The following is a 20812-nucleotide window of genomic DNA, read 5'->3' as shown; positions in this document are numbered from 1 at the left end:
CAAACGGTGTCGAACCAGATGTTTGACTCTGTTCCATTTATTCCATTCCAGCCATTACAATGAGCCCATCCTCCTATAGCTCCTCTCACCAGCATCCACTGATATCAACCATTAGTTTTGTGAACTTAAGAGATGAATCGCCACTTTCACCAACAATGTACGTCCAAAAAGCCTGGCACGCAAGTTTATTAAAATAATGAAAATGGAGAAGAAAAAATATATAAGCAAATGTTGAGTTTCTCTGTCAAACCCAAACCAAAGCGCCTACAGAAGTTTGCTTCTCCACTTCCTGTGTGGTCATGTGTCTTCCTCTCAGTCTCTGTGCTCCACTCTGTCAAACAGGAAGTCACTCTTTTTGCCTCTACTGTTTTGTCAGAGTTCTCTAGAAGTGACACCAGAGTGACAGGAGCTGCTGAAGTCTGCGTTGGTGCCCGTCTCTCCACTGTTTGACCAGAAATAATAGCAGGAGGAACGATAGAGGAACAATGTTACGGCGTAAACCTTCCAATGCCTCAGAGAAAGAGCAGGTGCAGGAGAAGGTGCAGAAGAAGAAGGTGAGGAGGTTCGGCGTGTCTGTGTTTGGATGAGAGGATTGTGTCTGTGAGTAATGATGATACAAAGTGCAATGACAAGAGGAGAAGCGCTGTCTGAACACTGCAAAAAAGGGCTTTGGACTGCAACTTTTTTTTCTTCAAAATGAGCAGTGAAAAATCAAGTGAAAAAAATGTTTTTTGCTAAAACGAGAACAGCACAACGTGTTCATCTTATTGATCAATGACCACATGATGGACAGTAATTTAGAGTGCTACTTTCTCTGGCTCGTCCCCTTGTACTAACTCAAACACTGATGGTGGTGAGAGGCACATTAGCCTATTGTCTGTATGTGCAGCAAACACTGACAGGTTTTGCAACACAGGCTTAGAAGAAGAAACCTTTGTGGTGACCTGAAAAAATTCTTCTGAAACTTAGAACTGAAATAGATGGAAGCCTTGGTTGTCAGGGTTAAAAAGACAAAGTATTGCATCTCATGGCACTAAACCTTAGTTCCTCTAATATTGCTGTATGATTCATTGCTATTGGCCATGGACGTAGCAGCTACATTCAGTTTGAGTCATTCTTAGGCATTTTGTGGCTTCTCGCTCTAAAGCTCTACTGGCTTGGTTGGGTAACAGCTATTCTCCTGTGTTTAACACCAGTGCCCTTGTTTTCCATCTGCATGCATATTCTACGCTTCTATCCAAGTTTCATCATTACACATCTCATCACCTCACTGCTCCTCACCACCATGACACGCAATAGTTGAGAAATAGATGAAAGGTCAAACTGAATGCAAAGACTCTATTGTTCAGGAGCAGATATACTGTATCTGAAAAGTGGGCTTCGGTGGGTTTTGATGCTAGACAAGGCAAATTATTTGCTCCTCAGCAAGATCACCTAATGGATATTAGACGATACTAATGCCTATCATAATAAACTACACAAACTCTATCTTCTCTGAGAAGTTGTTCCCTCTAATTCAGTGGCATCAGGGAGAGACGACATCGACCACTATTGCCACCAAGGCTGTCTAGACACCTGCAGCGATTGGATGCTGACAGTTGCCCAACATGTACCCACAATCTGTGGATTTTTAGATAGGGGCAAGAAGGAGAGGTGGATATCAACATAGGCCATGGTGTCATATGGAAAGTAATGGCTGCTTAGGGTATAGTGGGGTAAGTTGAGACGCCCTTGTTTCTAGGAAACCATACACACAATGTTTAATAATTTCATGGAGTCTGTGAAGAACAAAACATGAAAAAGGGGTCAGCAAGTTAGGTCCAAAAAAGAGTTAGAGGTTTCATGATGGTTAATTCTAAAGCATAGTAGATATTTAAAAATATTTCTATACATCAGTTGGTGTCTCTAAAAGCTTCAATATGAGGTCCTAAAGCTAGCATGAAAGTCCATCCTTGTACTGTAGCTGTGTGGGCTAATATAGTCCAAATGTTTGCCTTGGGGTAAGTTGAGCCAATAGCAAATTGAAGTGTTTTCTTCCCAGGCGTAATGCAAGGCATTATTGCTAGGATATGAGGTAAAAAAGGGCCTGGACTGTGTTAAAAGTGTTTTTAAAAAGTAGTAAGTGTTTGTTTGGTGTTAAGCCTGTGTTAAAAGATTCTTAAAATGAATAAAAGAGCAAATGGGGCCTCCCGAGTGGCGCAGCGGTCTAAGGCAGTGCTAGAGGCGTCACTAGAGATCAGGATTCGATCTCGTGCTGTATCACAACCGGCTGTGATCGGGAGTCCCATAAAGCGGCGCTCAATTGGCCCAGCGTCATCCGGGTTAGGGGAGGGTTTGGCTGGGGGGTTTTACTTGGCTCATCGAGCTCTAGCAACTCCTTGTGGCAGGCCGGGCGCCTGCACGCTGACCTCTGTCGTCCAGTTGAATGGTGTTTCCTCCGACACATTGGTGCAGCTGGCTTCCGGGTTAAGTGGGCGGGTGTTAAGAAGCGCGGTTTGGCTGGTCATGTTTCGGAGGACACATGACTCGATCTTCGCCTCCCAAGCCCGTTTGGGAGTTGCAGCGATGAAACAAGATCGAAATAGGGGAGAAAAAGGGGGTGTGATTGCGTTGAATGGTGTTTGAAAAATAAATATAGACATGGTTTTAAAAAGGTAGTGGTAATATTTCATTCAGTACAGAAATTTGTAGGCGGCTTAACTTACCCTGTCCGGTGGCTCAACTTGCCCCATATACCCAGGATAAGTTGTGCCAAGAGACCACCTTTTTTGGACAAGTTATGTTTTCAAAACTGTAATGTTTACATTAATTATTATTTCCAGGGATACACAACATCCTGAAATTTTAGGTATGTATTTTTGTTAGAAAGAATACAATAATTCCCTTCCCTCATCTCTTGACGGAGTGAATGTAAAAAAATAATTCTCAACTTACCCCACTCTGCCCTATCGCTATAGGGAACTCCAAGTGGAAACTGTTCGACCGCATCAACGATTTCTGTATTGATTCTCAGTACAGTATCAAATTGAGAATCAATCATATGTGTAATCACAGATGGGACTATTTTTGATTCATAACTGAAGTGTATAATTAGAGATGAGAACAGATGTAAAGGCTAATTAAGGGGTGTATTGAAATGCATTGGAGAGACTAGAGATGGAGGCATTGAGCAAATAGAAGCATACTAGTCTATAAAACAGCAGACATGACTTCAGCTTTTATCTTTGCCATATTTTGGGAACAGTATTCTATAATGTTATTGACTGCGTCTAAGCTTTGTAGATCTGTGTAAGCCGTGTCTCATGCTGCATGCTGGTACAACCTGGTTGGGATCAGCCCACTGTATTGATTTGTGATCCAGGAAAGGTACAAAATGCACTTTTTAATACAGTCACCATCTGTGCAGGCAGCTTTGGGAGCAGCAGTGTCCTTTTGACCTGTAGTCAGATATTGATCAGGATATACTGTAAGGATACATATCCCATAATATATGACTAAATATCCCATGACGACCTGCCGAGCTAGCGTTATGACTAAGCCTGTCTGATATAGAGATTTATTCTGTGAATCTCGACTGATAAGGACGTGATACCACGTATAGTGAAACATCAGTGTGAAAAGTACTAGCTCAGGAGTGATTTCAACCAACAACCCAAACAATAAACTCTGTACACAGCTGTTTCTAATGTTCTGAGAAATGTTTATCAGGTACATTTAGTTGAATGTAGGCGCTTCATAAAATAAGAGGAATCGGTTTTGTTAAGGTCTCATTTTAATAAACTTGATGATTCAGAGTTTGTCATTACTGTAAGTGCTCAACAGGAGGCCTGAACCATAACCAGGCCTAAACCCCCAAAGAGTGGCCACAGTGACATTTTGGCTCTTCTTCTCAGCTGTATCTGATAGTTTCTTCTTCCTCAAATCTAAAAAAAAAAAGTTTCCAAAATGATAAATGCAACCATGTGTTCTCTACTGTATTTAGACATCATGCCAAGGTTCTATCTCCTCCTGGCTCATTGTCTCTATTACAACTGTCCGCGTATTTTACGAGGAGAACTCTCTGGGTGCCAAAATATCGTTTTTAAGACCACATGACTTGAATGTCGAGATTATCTTTTTTATGACTAAAATGTGTATTTCTCTAGGTCTCCCCTACATGAATCATCTGTGTCCTCCCTCTGTCTCCACAGCTCACCCTGCAGAGGTCCAGCAGTTTCAAGGACTTCATGAAGCCCAAGTCCCCAGTAGTGGTGGACAAGGAGTTCAACTTGGACTACACAGTAAGTTCACAGTGAGACTGACTGGCTTTGAACCCGGGTCTCCAGTATGCTGTGTTAGCCCTCTGAGCTAAAGCAATTCTTCAGGCCTTAGGGAAGGTTACATGAGCATGGTTCACCAAACTACCTCTATTAAAAACAAAAGCCTCTCCTGTCTTCCATTGGCAGCCATATGTATTCACATAATCCCATCAGGTTACAGTTTAATAGCAAAAATTGATTAAATAAATACAGGGAGGTTTCACAATTCAATCTCTTAGTTTACTGAAATTCTAAAAGTACTTGTTCCTCGACGGAGGACATACTGGTTAACGTTCATGCAACAACTGAGTTTCAACCATACCCACATTCACACTAAATTGTCTATTGAACACAAAGGGAAAACTGACATCAGTGTTTGAATCTTTAACGATAAATGGAAGTTTGCAGTTCATGCTTCCCAAAAATTGCTAAAAACAAAGAACTGTCGACAACTGATACCAACTATAGCCAAGTTCTGTACTTCCTCAGTTTCACGTTGATGACAATATAATCAAACTTGAATGGATAGCATTTATTTCTCTACTGTATTTTAAAAACAGTACGACTGGAAGTTAGACAGAGGTAGAAGTTTAGAAGAGGTTTTCAACAATGAGAGGAAGTTCAGAGGATGAAGCTTAGAGCTGCGTGTAAATCAAACCACATTGAGAGACAGAAGGACAGAAATACCAGAGCAGGATGTCCTCTGTAAAAGCTAGTCAAGCAGAGAACCGCTGGCTGCTGTGTCTTCCAGACAGTCTGCTGCTTTTCAGCCAGATCTCATTCACTACAACTAATCCACCTCCGGAAATGATTAAATAATGAGATATGCAATGTTCTAATGATTTTGTAGGTGCGTGCGTGCATCCATGCTTTTGTATGTGTTTCTGCATTTATTTTCAAGTTTTGCTCTGTATGTATGTGAGAAATCTGCAGTATGTGTTTACAGCACGTGTGGTGATGTGGTCTGTTGTGCTGAAGATGGGGTTGTAATCTTCCATGTTCACCATACAGCCATACTGACACAGCACTGTAGCCCTGTGGGGAGGAGCTAGTATGACTCACTGTGCCATGCTCTGCTCTTCTCTCTCTCTCTGGGCCTTCTGCCGGTGACACACACACAAACTGTCATCACAGCCAAGCTTCACTGAAAGTACTCTCCCGACACAGCATCCCAATCACTGATTCACGTCAAACACTGCAATCTGTTTGTGTGTGTGACGCGTGTGCATGAACCATTCTAGAGCACATCATCACACAAGTTACATTGATCACTTACATTTTTGTGTATGAAATCAGTTAGGTTAGGTGTAGGGCTGTTATGGTGACCGTATTACCGCCACACCACAGTCAAATTCCACGTGACCGTTTAGTCATGGTAACTACGCTTCTCCAAGCTCTGTTGCTGATGGTCATAAGTAGCCGGCCAAACTTGCTTACTGCCTGGTACTCAGCACTCTATTGTTCTTCTAATCACTCTGGCGTCAATGCAAATGTGATCGAAAATCAAATCAAACACTTCATGAGAGCCCATGAACTCATGTTGCGCAACATTTACAGTGGGGAGAACAAGTATTTGATACACTGCTGATTTTGCAGGTTTTCCTACTTACAAAGCATGTAGAGGTCTGTAATTTTTATCATAGGTACACTTCAACTGTGAGAGACAGAATCAAAAAGAAAAATTCTGAAAATCACATTGTATGATTTTTAAGTAATTAATTTGCATTTTATTGCATGACATAAGTATTTGAACACCTACCAACCAGTAAGAATTCCGGCTCTCACAGACCTGTTAGTTTTTCTTTAAGAAGCCCTGCTGTTCTCCACTCATTACCTGTATTAACTGCACCTGTTTGAACTCGTTACCTGTATAAAAGACACCTGTCCACACACTCAATCAAACAGACTCCAACCTCTCCACAATGGCCAAGACCAGAGAGCTGTGTAAGGACATCAGGGATAAAATTGTAGACCTGCACAAGGCTGGGATGGGCTACAGGACAATAGGCAAGCAGCTTGGTAAGAAGGCAACAACTGTTGGCGCAATTATTAGAAAATGGAAGAAGTTCAAGATGATGGTCAATCACCCTCGGTCTGGGGCTCCATGCAAGATCTCACCTCATGGGGCATCAATGATCATGAGGAAGGTAAGGGATCAGCCCAGAACTACACAGCAGGACCTGGTCAATGACCTGAAGAGAGCTGGGACCACAGTCTCAAAGAAAACCATTAGTAACACACTACGCCGTCATGGATTAAAATCCTGCAGCGCACGCAAGGTCCCCCTGCTCAAGCCAGCGCATGTCCAGGCCCGTCTGAAGTTTGCCAATGACCATCTGGATGACCCAGAGGAGGAATGGGAGAAGGTCATGTGGTCTGATGAGACAAAAATAGAGCTTTTTGGTCTAAACTCCACTCGCCGTGTTTGGAGGAAGAAGAAGGATGAGTACAACCCCAAGAACACCATCCCAACCGTGAAGCATGGAGGTGGAAACATCATTCTTTGGGGATGCTTTTCTGCAAAGGGGACAGGACGACTGCACCGTATTGATGGGAGGATGGATGGGGCCATGTATCGCGAGATCTTGGCCAACAACCTCCTTCCCTCAGTAAGAGCATTGAAGATGGGTCGTGGCTGGGTCTTCCAGCATGACAACCACCCGAAACACACAGCCAGGGCAACTAAGGAGTGGCTCCGTAAGAAGCATCTCAAGGTCCTGGAGTGGCCTAGCCAGTCTCCAGACCTGAACCCAATAGAAAATCTTTGGAGGGAGCTGAAAGTCCGTATTGCCCAGCGACAGCCCCGAAACCTGAAGGATCTGGAGAAGGTCTGTATGGAGGAGTGGGCCAACATCCCTGCTGCAGTGTGTGCAAACCTGGTCAAGAACTACAGGAAACGTATGATCTCTGTAATTGCAAACAAAGGTTTCTGTACCAAATATTAAGTTCTGCTTTTCTGATGTATCAAATACTTATGTCATGCAATAAAATGCAAATTAATTACTTAAAAATCATACAATGTGATTTTCTGGATTTTTGTTTTAGATTCCGTCTCTCACAGTTGAAGTGTACCTATGATAAAAATTACAGACCTCTAAATGCTTTGTAAGTAGGAAAACCTGCCAAATCGGCAGTGTATCAAATACTTGTTCTCCCCACTGTATATAGGCTATGCAATTGCGTGAGAAAAGAGTTGAGATGCCTCTTAAAAAAAAACATCAGCTTTCTATAGGCTATAGACTATATTTATTTCTCAAGTTTCCTAATGTTAAGCACATTGCTTATCTTTTACAACAGGAGTATAGCCTACCTGGGTGGCATGAAAATGAACCATGGGAAAAGAGTCCTACATTCGCTTTTTAAGTTAATATTTTATATGTATTTTTTCCCCCTGCCCCTGTTGCGTGACCGGTGTATGATAAGGGTTCATTCTAAATCAAACAAATTTCACAAATATATTATTTAGTAAATGTAAAGACAAGATTAAATTAATAATAGTCTGATGGATGACAATATTAACCTATCACTTATGAATGATGCCCAGCTTGTTCAGTAAGGCAAGAAACAGTGCATGACTTTTTACTTGGCAACTTTTTCAAATCATAGTCGCCCACTTCATGTAGCTTAGCCCATAGTCCTATATGTCTGGATAAGGTTTGTATCACAACTAAGTGACCAAATAACTTCTTAAAATTCTGGGGCCTCCAGAGTGGCGCAGCGGTCTAAGGCACTGCGCTTGAGGCGTCACTACAGACCCGGGTTTGACCACAGGCTGTGTCACAACCGGCCGTGACCGGGAGACCTATAGGGTGGCGCACAATTGGCTCAGCATCGTCCGGGTTATGGGAGGGTTTGGCCGGGGGGGCTTTACTTGGCTCATCGCGCTCTATCGACTCCTTGTGGTGGGAAGGGCACCTGCAGGCTGACTTCGGTCGTCAGTTGGGTGGAGTTTCCTCCGACACATTGGTGTGGCTGGCTTCCGGGTTAAGTGGGCGGGTGTTAAGAAGCGCGGTTTGGCTGGTCAAATTGGGGAGTAAAAAATATATAATAATAATAATTAAGCAGAGCCTACCAGTGTAGAGCCTAATTGGCATAGATAGACGGCACGCGAGTTTCAAGTTTGGGGAAGTCCATTTTCACCATAAAAATGCACCTTTATAATAAAGCATTACATGCATAATTGCATTTGCGGTCACTTTTGAGAACAGTGTTTTCCAGGTAATTGATTGCATTTTGGAACACTTGTGCTTATAGCCTACTGCCGTGTGCACATTGCTGCGCTTATGTGAAGAAATAGCCTAATAGTTTAAAAACTTCTTGGCGCACAGATCCCGATTACGAGATCATTTTCCTAAACAACCACTGAATTGCAAAGCGCCAATTCAAAAATAATACAAAAAATATTTATAATCATGGAATCACAAGTGAAATACACCAAAACACAGCTTAGCTTGTTGTTAATCCACCTATCGTGTCAGATTTTGAAAATATGCTTTACAGCGAAAGCAATCCAAGCGTTTGTGAGTGTATCAATCAATGCTACACAACAGCTAGCCTTAATTAGCTTGGTCACGAAAGTCAGAAAAGCAATAAAATTAATCGCGTACCTTTGATAATCTTCGGATGTTTGCACTCACGAGACTCCCAGTTACACAATAAATGTTATTTTTGTTCGATAAATATTAGTTTTATAACAAAAAAACGTCATTTGGGTTGTGTGTTATGTTCAGAAAACCACAGCCTCGTTCCATTCCTGAAAGGCAGACAAATTCCCAAAAGTATCCGTAATGTTCGTAGAAACATGTCAAACGTTTTTTATAATCAATCCTCAGGTTGTTTTTAACATACATAATCGATAATATTTCAACCGGACGGTAACCTATTCAATAAAAGAGAGAAAGAAAATGTCGAGCTAACCCTCTCGCGCACAGGAACTAATCAAAGGACACCTGACTCGTTCTGGAAAATCTCGCTCATTTGTCAAAATAAAAGCCTCAAACTATGTCTAAAGCCTGGTCACAGGCTGAGGAAGCCATTGGTAAAGGAATCTGGTTGATACCCCTTTAAATGGAAGAGGGGCAGGCAACGGAACAGGAAATATTTTTTTTTAATGCACTTCCGGGTTGGATTTCCTCAGGTTTTCGCCTGCAGAATCAGTTTTGTTATACTCACAGACAATATTTTGACAGTTTTGGAAACTTTGGAGTGTTTTCTATCCTAATCATCTGTAAATTATATGCATATTCTACGATCTGGGACTGAGAAATAGTCCGTTTACCTTGGGAACGTTATTAAAAAAATAAAAAATCTGGCCCCTAGCGTCAAGAAGTTTTAAGAGAGTGGTTGTATTACTTTGGGATCTATCGCATCCCACAACAACTGTCCCAGAGCATGTTTGGAATATTTATTTCTCGCACACAGGGACAAGGTGACCAATAGAATAGGTACATTTTGTACTATGGGGGAGAGCAGATTGACATAGGCTAGTGCTTTTGCTGTTCGTAAGGTCTACTCATCTTGTTGGCTGACAAAAAGTAAATGTGGACAGTTCTTCTCACATTTTCAATATGCGCCTCGGAATTTGATAAGGAGGACACGCACAGTTGCGTCCCAGATGTGTCTGTCTGCACTTGTAGCCTACTTCGGAGCTGAGATGCCTGTGAGAAGGACCAGATCACGTGATGGGCATTGGCTAATTAACAAATAAGGCACAAGGGGTTGTGGTATATGGCTTAATACCACGGCTAAGGGCTGTTCTTAGGCACGATGCAACTGCTATTATAAACTGTTTACCGATGTAATTAGAACAATAAAAATACATGTTTTGTCATGCCCATGGTATGTGGTCTGATATATCACGGCTGTCAGCCAATCAGCATTCAGAGCTCAAACCATCCAGTTTATAATAAGAATTGAGATATCTGAGAGAGGTGCTTTGAAGCACAACGATTGGTAGCCGGGAGAAGGGAATTCTAATTATTATATTCAGACCAAGAGCACAACGGCCACTTTGGCCACAAAAGGCATGGATTTTTTAAAGGGGCATTATGGCCACACAAGGGGGATGCCGCCAGGAAATTCTTGCTTGTCAAATTGTGAATGAGAGACTGATGAAGTGTGTGTAGCCTGCACAAGAAACAAAGCAGAGCTTTGCATGCAACCTTTTTCAAATCACCATTAGAGTAGCATCATGCAGCCTTAGAATGTATTCAATTGTATTGTTCATACTATAAAATATAAAATAATGCCACGGAATTCTAAGCAAGGTGTCTTGCCTTCTAAATGAACTAGTGTAGCTCACAATATGGTATAGCCAGATCAGGGCCTTTATAAAAGGGCATCTCAGAGTATGCTAATCTGTTCTTCTGAAATAGACTACATTTTATTCATGTCATGTTTTTTTAGACTTGTCTGAAATAATGAATGGATTTGTTGTGATGGTGTAGGCTATTTTAATAGGATTTATTAGACTTTTAAAATGTATGCTAGATGTTCCAAAGGTCTGCATCAGTGGCTTATGCATGGAAGACAGGAGATGCTAAACCTGTTTTATGTTAATTAACGCTCAATTACCGTGAGACCGGCAGCTATTTGCTTGACAATCCCCGGCTGACATAACTTAATGACCGCCACAGCCCTAGTTAGGTGACCCTGTGCACTTCATTTGTGATCCACATAGATAAAAACAGCACACAACACCCACATCTTGCAAAGACAAACTTAAGTAAATGTTGAAATGGTAACCAAAACGAACCTTTTAGGTGCCAGAGGATATGCCTGTGGACGATGCAGTGAAGAGTGGCAGTAAGCAGGGGAAGAAGTCGTGGCGTAACGTCATCTCACGCACCATGACCCGCAAAACTTCCAAGACGGTACAGAAGGCTCTGGCAGAGGAGGGGGTAAGTGTAGCGTGATATACTACAGTGCCCATAATGCTATATGGTTTGGTCTTACCAAAGATCGTTCCAAAGCTTACAACGTGATGTCTGTCTCCTTACCAATAAATCATCATAACTGACAGGTTGTCTAATAAAATGGCAATTAAACTCAGCAAAAAAAGAAACGGCCCTTTTTCAGGACCCTGTCTTTCAAAGATAATTCGTAAAAATCCAAATAACTTCCCAGATCTTCATTGTAAAGGGTTTAAACACTGTTTCCCATGCTTGTTCAATGAACCATAAACAATTAATGAACATGCACCTGTGGAACGGTTGTTAAGACACCAACAGCTTACAGACGGTAGGCAATTAAGGTCACTAAAGAGGCCTTTCTACTGATTCTGAAAAACACCAAAAGAAAGATGCACAGGGTCCCTGCTCATCTGCGTGAACGTGCCTTAGGCATGCTGCAAGGAAGCATGAGGACTGCAGATGTGGCCAGGGCAATACATTGCAATGTCCGTACTGTGAGACGCCTAAGACAGTGCTACAGGGATACAGGATGGACAGCTGATCGTCCTCGCAGTGGCAGACCACATGTAACAACACCTGTACAGGATCGGTACATCTGAACATCACACCTGCTGGACAGGTACAGGATGGTAACAACAACTGCTCGAGTTACACCAGGAAAGCACAATCCCTCCATCAGTGCTCAGACTGTCCGCAATAGGCTGAGAGAGGCTGGACTGAGGGCTTGTAGGCCTGTTGTAAGGCGGGTCCTCACCAGACATCACCGGCAACAACGTCGCCTATGGGCACAAACCCACCGTCGCTGGACCAGACAGGACTGGCAAAAAGTGCTCTTCACTGACGAGTCACAGTTGTCTCACCAGGGGTGAGGTCGGATTCGCGTTTATCGTCGAAGGAATGTGCGTTACACCGAGTCCTGTACTCTGGAGCGGGATTGATTTGGAGGTGGAGGGTCCGCCGTGGTCTGGGGCGGTATGTCACAGCATCAACAGACTGAGCTTGTTGTCATTGCAGGCAATCTGAATGCTGTGCGTTACAGGGAAGACATCCTCCTCCCTCATGTGGTACTCTTCCTGCAGGCTCATCCTGACATGACACTCCAGCATGACAATGCCACCAGCCATACTGCTCGTTCTGTGCGTGATTTCCTGCAAGACAGGAATGTCAGTGTCCTGCCATGGCCAGCGAAGAGCCCGGATCTCAATCCCATTGAGCATGCCTGGGACCTGTTGGATCGGAGGGTGAGGGCTAGGGCCATTCCCCCCAGAAATGTCCAGGAACTTTGGTGGAAGAGTGGGGTAACATCTCACAGCAAGAACGGGCAAATCTGGTGCAGTTCATGAGGAGGAGATGCACTGCAGTATTTAATGCAGCTGGTGGCGACACCAGATACTGACTGTTACTTTTGATTTTGACTCCCGCTTTGTTCAGGGACACATTATTCAATTTCTGTTAGTCACAAATCTGTGGAACTTGTTCAGTTTATGTCTCAGTTGTTGAAACTTGTTATGTTCATACAAATATTTACAAGTTAAGTTTGCTGAAAATAAACGCAGTTGACAGTGAGAGGACGTTTCGTTTTTTGCCGAGTTGTTAATATTGTAAACATCAACATTTATATTGCAAAAATCAGATATAGATTCATAAATGTGATATATTTTTGTGGGGCATAGATATTTAGTTTAACCCTGAAAATGACAGTCACTTTATTACCTGTATATCATATGACAATTCAAGTAAAGGCAACATAGACATAAAGTATCTTAGTAGGGTGTTAGGCCACCAGAACAGCTTCAATGCACCTTGCCATATATTCTACAAGTGTCTGGAACTCTATTGGAGTGATGTGACACCATTCTTCCACAAGAAATTCCATAATTTGGTGTTTTGTTGATGGTGGTAGAAAACGCTGTCTCCGGCACCGCTACAGAATCTTCCATAAGTGTTCAATTGGGTTGAGATCTGGTGACTGAGACGGCCATGGCATATAGTTTTCATGCTCATCAAACCATTCAGTGACCACTTGTTATCTGTGGATGGGGGCATTGTCATCCTTTGAGGGCATAGCCATGGTAGACAAAATAATTGCCTGCCCAGAATGTTTATACATGACCCTAAGCGTTATGGGATGTTGATTGCTGAATTAACTCAGGAACCACACCTGTGGGGAAGCACCTGCTTTCAATATACATTGTATCCCTTATTAACTCAAGTGTTTCCATTATTTTGGCAGTTACCTGTGTCTAAATACTGTACACCTTTTATATGAATATTTTCAAAAGGTTGATAGTGCCTCCCCCTAGTGGTCACATTTCAAATAGCATCCAAACAAAGGCTTTCACAGCTATAACTCATTCTACCATACAAGGCTCAGTGGTGTAAAGTACTTAAGTAAAAATACTTTAAAGTACTACTTAAGTCGTTTTTTTGGGTATCTCCCGAAATAAAAGTTTTTTTTCAAGTGGCGCAGCAGTCTAAGGCACTACATCTCAGTGCTAGAAGCTTCACTACAGACCCTGGTTCGATTCCAGGCTGTATCACAACTGGCTGTGATTGGGACTCCCATAAGGCGGCGCACAATTGGCCCAGTTAGGGTTTGACCGGGGTAGGCTGTCATTGTAAATAAGAATTTCTTAACTGACTTGCGTAGTTAAATAAATAAAACAATTACAATGAACTTTTTACTCCATACATTTTCCCTGACACCCAAAAGTACTTGTTACATTTTTTATGCTTAGCCGGACAGAAAAATTGTCCAATTCACACACTTACAAAGAGAACATGTCGTCATCCCTACTGCCTTTGATCTGGCGGACTCACTAAACACACATGCTTTTATAAATGACATCTGAGTGTTGCCCATGGCTCACTTTCCGAACAAGAAAATGGTGCTGTCTGCTTTTTCTAAATGTAAGGAATTTGAAACGATTTATTCTTTTACTTTTGATACTTAAGTCTATTTAGAACCAAATACTTTTAGACTTTTACTCAAGTAGTATTTTACTGGGTGACTTTTACTTGAGTCATTTTCTATTAAGGTATCTTTACTTTTACTCAAGTATGACAATTGGGTATTTTTTGCACCACTGACAAGGCTACGCTACAGCACAGTATACTTTGGAGTGACTTTTCTAATGTGGGGTCCCCAGACAGCTGTCTGTGGGTGTACTATAGCCCCATGTTAGGGCCAAGAGATATAAACTAAATATATGTATATACACAACACTTTTTTTGTATAACGAATATATGTCTATGGTTAGGGCATATTTTGACCTGGAGGCTCTGTCTGTTATTGAACACCTAAATAATATTCTTTATGTATACAGGGGGAAAGTGGTGAGGAGAGTTCCCTGTCTCCCACCACAGACTGGATGTCAGGCCTGACAGCAGGCAATAGGACATCTGTGTGCTCCAATGGCTCCGAGGACACTGTCCACAGCCCCATCTCTCACCAGCTCTCTGGGTGTAAGTTAAGATAGTTTATTTAACCTATATCTAACTAAGCCAAGTATCTAACCAAGCCAAGTGATTTCCAGTGATTATCTGACTATGGGTGTTGTGTATTACAACAGGTGGGGACCGCCAGAGCCTGGACAGTGGCTACAGCCAGAGAGACAGCATGAGGCTGGAGGAGACCAGTCCTCCCTACACAGGCCCTTTCTGTGGTCGTGCTCGTGTCCACACAGACTTCATCCCCAGCCCCTATGACATAGAGTCCCTCAAGCTCCAAGTAAGTAGCTTGGTTTAACCAGGCTGATGGTCCACTTAGCCTCTTTGGGCTAGGCGTGCCGCTAGCGCCCCACCTCGACAACATCCGGTGAAATTGCAGAGCGCGAAATTCAAAATACAAAATTCGTAATATTTAACATTCATGAAAATACAAGTGTCTTACATCTATTAAAAGCTTAACTACTTGTTAATCCAGCCACTTTGTCAGATTTCAAAAAGGCTTTACGGCAAAAGCACACCATGCGATTATCTGAGGACAGCGCCCCGCATACAAACGTATTAAACATTTTCCAACCAAGCAGAGGCATCACGAAAGTTAGAAATGGCGATAAAATAAATCACTTACCTTTGAAGATCTTCCTCTGTTTGTAATCCAAAGGGTCCCAGCTACATCACAAATTGTCCTTTTGTTCGATAAAGTCCTTCTTTATATCCCAAAAAAGTAAGTTTAGTTGGCGCGCTTGACTCAGTAATCCACCGGTTTTCCTCGTTCAAAATGCATACAAATGAATCCCGAAAGTTACCAATAAACTTCGTCCAAACAAGTCAAACAATGTTTCTAATCAATACTCAGGTACCCTGATATGGAAATAAATGCAAAAATTTAAGAAGGAGAATAGTATGTTCATTACCAGAGATAAATAACGAAGTGCGCGCCCTCACCGACGCGCTCCACAACACTACAGCCAAAATGGGAGCCACATACAAAAACTACAAATTCTAGCTAATTTTTCAAAAAACAAGTCAAACTCTTTCTAAAGACTGTTGACATCTACTGGAAGCCCTAGGAACTGCAATCTGGGAGGTATTCCATTCATATTCCCATAGACAGCCATTATAATGAGTGGTGAGCTCAAAAAAATAAAATCCCGGATGGATTCTCCTCGGGTTTTCGCCTGCTATATCAGTTCTGTTATACTCACAGACATTATTTTAACGGTTTTGGAAACTTTAGAGTGTTTTCTATCCAATACTACCAATTATATGCATATCCTAGCCTGAGTAACAGGCAGTTTACTTTGGGCACGTCAGTCATCCGAACTTCCGAATACTGCCCACTAGTCGCATTCAGACTGGTTTAACCAGGCTACCAAGTAAGGCCCTCCTGAAAGAACTTGTTAACAGATTGTGAAATAAAATAATGATTCCTTAGTCATCATCCTTGGCTGAATCTATATAGGGGCCAATTGTACTGAGCGCTGACCAGATTAGACATGTAGCTATTATTAGAGTAGCTCAGTGAAGTATATAATTACACAGACCGACTTCACATGCTGTATACCACAAAATGTATGTGATCATATACTACTTAACTGGAATGCAGATAATGCTTGGATCGAGGTAGTCATCCACTGTTTCTCCTGCAGAAAGGTGACAGAACCACTTCACATAATACTACAAAATGTACAGTGCCTTCAGAAAGTATTCATACCCCTTTACCCTATAATGACAAAGTAAAAACATGTTTTTAGAAATTTCTGCAAATGTATTAAATTAAATTACACGTAGTCCCCCTGTGGCCAATTCAATTTTTTGGACAGGATTTAGAAAGAAACACACCTGTCTATATAAGGTCCCACAGTTGACATTGCATGTCGGAGCAGAAACTATACCATGAAGTCCAAGGAACTGTCTGTAGATCTCCGAGTTAGAATTGTGATGAGGCATATATCTGGGTAAGGGTATAAAACAATTTCTAGAGTGTTGAAAGTTTCCAAGAGCACAGTGGTCTTCCTAATTGGGAAATTGAAAAGAGTATTGAACTACCCAGACTCAGCCTAGAGCTGGCCGTACGACCTAACTGAGCTACCGGGCAAGAAGGAACTTGGTCAGGGAGATGACCAAGGACCCATGACCACTCTGACAGAACTTGGCTGAGATGGGAGGACCTGCCAGAAGGACAACACTTAACCAATGGGCTTTATGGGAGAGTGGCCAGACACTCCTGAGAAAAAGGCTCATGACGGCACATGAGAGATTCTGTGGTCTGAAGAAAACCAGGCACAGCTCATCACCCGTCTAACACCATCCCTACCATGAAACATGGTGGTGGCAGCATCATGCTATGGGGATGCTTGTCAGTTGCAGGGCCTGGGAGACTGGTAGGGATAGAGGGAACAATGAATGGAGCTAAATACAGACATATCCTTGATGAGAACTTTCTTCCGATTGCAAATTACCTTAGACGGGGAGCAGATTTACGTTCCAACATGACAATGACCCCAAGTATACAGCCAAAGCAATGCTAGAACAAGAATGTGAAAGCCCTTGAGTGGCCCAGCCAAAACCCCAGACTTGAATCCCATTGGAAATCTATGGAAAGACTTGAAGATTGCTATTCAATGCCACTCCCCATCTAACTTAAAGATGCAATATGTCACTTTTTGGGTGAACCGACCAGTTATAGATCTGTCATTCTCATTGAAAGCAAGTCTAAGAAGCAGTAGATCTGTTCTATGTGCACTATTTCTATGCTTCCCGTTCTTAAGTTTCATTTTTGCATCTTTTACTTATGGTTTTGTACACCAGCTTATGGAAAATATATTTCACTGCGTTTAAGATGGTACAATGATTCTCTACACTATACTTGCTTGTTATGTCATATAAACTGAAATTAGCTATACTATTAGCATTTTAGCAAGCAGGAAATGGCAGAGTTAACAGAGCTTGAGAATATCTGCAAGGAAGAAAGGGGAGAAAATCCCCTAATCCAGATGTGTGAAGCTGACACAGACATACCAAAGATGGCTCAAAGCTATAATCGCCGTCAAAGGCGCTTCTACAAAGTATTGACTCAGTGTGTGAATACTTATGTAAATTAGATTTTTGTATTTCATTTTCAACTAATTTGCTAAATAATCTAAACATGTTTTCACTTTGTCATTATGTGGTGTTGTGTGTAGATGGGTGAGACAAAAATCTGTCATCCATTATTTAATTCAGGCTGTAACATAACAAAATGTGGAATAAGTCAAAGGGTATGAATACTTTCTGAAGGCACTGTATGTGGTCACGTTGTATTATATATCGAGTTTGAATCGAGGTATTCATCATCCACTGTTTCTCCTGCAGAAAGGCGACATCATCCAGATCATTGAGAAGGACCCGGTGGGCACATGGACAGGGAAGCTCAACAACAAGGTGGGCACCTTCAAGTTCATCTATGTCAACATCTTACCGGACGAGGCCACGCCGCCCATGAGGAAAATGTGCTCCAGCAAGAACCGCTTCTCCAAGGCCAAAAACAAGCCCCAGACCCTGGAGGAAGTTCTGGAGAGGATCGGTCTCACCGTAAGACAGTCATATCCTCTTAATCTCATACAGATTCAAATAGACAATTGGCTTAGAGAACGCAATCAAAGAGCAATCATTATTAACTTAGATCAGTTCAGATTTGGAAAAGGATTAAAACAGAGTGCTGTATAAAGACATTAGTGAAACTGGATAAGTATCTGACAACGCATCTCATATAATTGCGTTGGATTCGAAGCTCTCAGAAATCCCTGTTAAATAAACAACATTTATTTTTGGATTATTGTGCAATACTAATGCTAATGTGATGATTCTCTCTGTTGTTCAGGAGCTGGGCTCTCTGCTGTCTATGCACGGCTTCCAAAGCCTGGAGGACTTTGGCGGGCTGAAGGAGTCCCACCTCAACGAACTCAACATCACAGATGCTGAGCAACGTACCAAGATTCTGACTGCTACTGAGCTGCTGCGTGACTGTAGGTCCACACTCAATTCTATATAATAACATACTAGATCACACAAGAAACACTATAGGGGGCCCATGATCACAAAATAATCACAGAAAAACTAAGCACACAGATGCAATGCTTTACTACAGGTAGATGATGCCATAATGTACCTGTAAGCAATCACCCCATTGTATGTATTCATTTCTCATTTACATGGGAGCATAGCCTCCTATGTGGTACTTCAAGATGTAATGTGATGCAGGACATTTTCAGCAAAGCCAGTGCCATCTTCAGCTTTCTCTCCTTTCTTGGAAAATTGTTACCTAATTAGCTTAATTTCATGAGCCAAACTGTACAGTAAAGGTACAACATTCCACTCACAAGTTACTGCATTGGCCTGTAGGAAACCCCATTTGGCCCTCATAAACACTTTGATATGGGAGCTCTCTTCCCTCCAGTCAGATAATTAGCCCTCATTTAAACACCTGTTTCCGACCAGTTATGATCCATATCATTATGGCTGTTTCCTCTGTTCTGAACATAACTGCTTGGTTGGCTGTTAGCCTGAGGGGCTAGCAGCTTCAACGTGCTTCCCTGTTTTAATTACGTACACTACGACTGGGATTCAAAGGAACCACACTGCGCTGACGTCGCACTACACTTGACTTTAAAGGCAATTTCCCTGACATTAGAGGCACATACATACTGAAACAATGCATTTGGACCAAAACTGAAATTGATGGGATCGTTATCTATGCTGTATTGATGCTGATGATTGTTTTGTCTTTGTCCCCCTCAGCGGATGACGAGTCTGAGCCAGAGGAGGAGGGAAGTAGCACTGAGGAGAAGGGTGACGTACCCAGGGACTCTGGCTGCTTCGAGAGCACAGAGAACATGGAGAACGGGCGCCATGAACCAGAGGGAGAGCCTGGTATGGAGCAGAAGTCTAACCAGGAGCCAGAACAGCAACAGAGCGAGGATGATCAGCTGAGTTCTGTTGAGGAGCAACTGCAGGAGCTTACAGTGGATGAGGAGATCTCCTGAGAACTGAAGAGAACCTTGGTTGGTTGACTTTACTAATGGACATTTATCAAAAGCCAACGACAATTGGTTGATTTATTCAAACCATCAGAATAGTGATGAAATCAGGATTAAGCCATATATACTGCAAGGGAGTGTCTTTTCATTTGTTGCCCCCATACTTTTGAAACAAAAGAGCCATAGGGACTGCAACCGTAGCATGTGCTCCACCAGTAACTATTGATAATGTTTTGGAGGAATGCAAGACCTTTTGAAAGTATCTATTTTTTGTTGAAAGCTTGGTGTGGTCAGGCTGTAAATACAAAAGTGTTATCCTTTTCCCTGATACCATGGCATTTGAGCAGCTCTGAGTGGATTTTATATATACTGAGAGAATTAATATAATCTTTCCAGGGCAATATTAAGACGTTATTAAGGGCATAAAAACTGTAATATTCTTCTGTGTGTTTCGGACTTGATATAGTCACGCAATTCCTATTTCCATCAATGGACAGGTAAGAAATTACTTTCTTGTGTCTTTTTCTTAATCCTTTATTCTGTCATCTTTAATCTATTACTTTTGAACATTTTAAATGTTTTAATTGAGTTTTCAATGTGTAATGCTTTTGCTTGAATGTTTTTTTTTTTTTGTTCAACCGTTATTTTGGAAATAGACAACCAATTCTTGAATATGACCTATGAATGAATGTTTCGATAGTATGTGGACTGTATATAACGTTTTAGACATTTGACAGCACCAAAGTCATATCTCATGTGTTCAGAGTTGCTGTATATTTGGTTTGACCTTTTTGTTGTGTTGATCAAAGTTAATATCTGTATGTCTGTCATAGTTGTTAAGTTGACGTTTCTGTATTCAATTTGAAATAAAACACATTTTTATACCAGTGTAGATTATTAAAAGAACTGATTGTGATCATATCTTCCTGGCCACCTCCGAAAGGAGGAATTGATTGGTTGGATAGGCTATGCCCTTCACTAAGACTTTTCTGTAATCTCAACAGTAAAAAAAACACTAGAATGCACAGTATAGATTGTGCCATACTGGATCACCGCCGTTTTACAAGCTCTTTTTAATTTATTTTCACAAAATGTATCCGCTTTTATTTCTTTCAACCGACAAGAACTTTTGAAAATC

General features: G+C 41.8%; 1 protein-coding gene across 1 annotated transcript; it reads left to right on the top strand.

The window, feature by feature from the left end:
- Positions 1-276: 276 nt before the first annotated feature.
- Positions 277-20558, top strand: sash3 (SAM and SH3 domain containing 3). The gene is made up of 8 exons (XM_071410440.1): positions 277-554; positions 4191-4280; positions 11060-11197; positions 14536-14674; positions 14782-14939; positions 18011-18229; positions 18519-18663; positions 19436-20558. The coding sequence occupies exons 1-8, from the start codon at positions 486-488 to the stop codon at positions 19678-19680; spliced, it is 1203 nt and encodes a 400-aa protein (XP_071266541.1). The 5' UTR covers positions 277-485; the 3' UTR covers positions 19681-20558.
- The last annotated feature ends 254 nt before the right edge of the window (positions 20559-20812 follow it).

Source organism: Salvelinus alpinus, chromosome 7 (genome assembly GCF_045679555.1).
Source record: "Salvelinus alpinus chromosome 7, SLU_Salpinus.1, whole genome shotgun sequence".
Classification (NCBI taxonomy): Eukaryota; Metazoa; Chordata; class Actinopteri; order Salmoniformes; family Salmonidae; genus Salvelinus; species Salvelinus alpinus.
Note: the sequence above shows the minus strand (reverse complement) of the source record. Positions and strands in the feature narration are given on the sequence as shown.

What these genes read in the sequence shown, in the direction of transcription:
- sash3 (XM_071410440.1), top strand. Translation starts at nt 486, where the DNA reads ATGTTACGGCGTAAACCTTCCAATGCCTCAGAGAAAGAGCAGGTGCAG. An exon ending in AGGCTCTGGCAGAGGAGGGG is followed by an intron (nt 11,198 to 14,535) that starts GTAAGTGTAGCG and finishes TTATGTATACAG; the next exon opens with GGGGAAAGTGGTGAGGAGAG. An exon ending in TACTGAGCTGCTGCGTGACT is followed by an intron (nt 18,664 to 19,435) that starts GTAGGTCCACAC and finishes TGTCCCCCTCAG; the next exon opens with CGGATGACGAGTCTGAGCCA.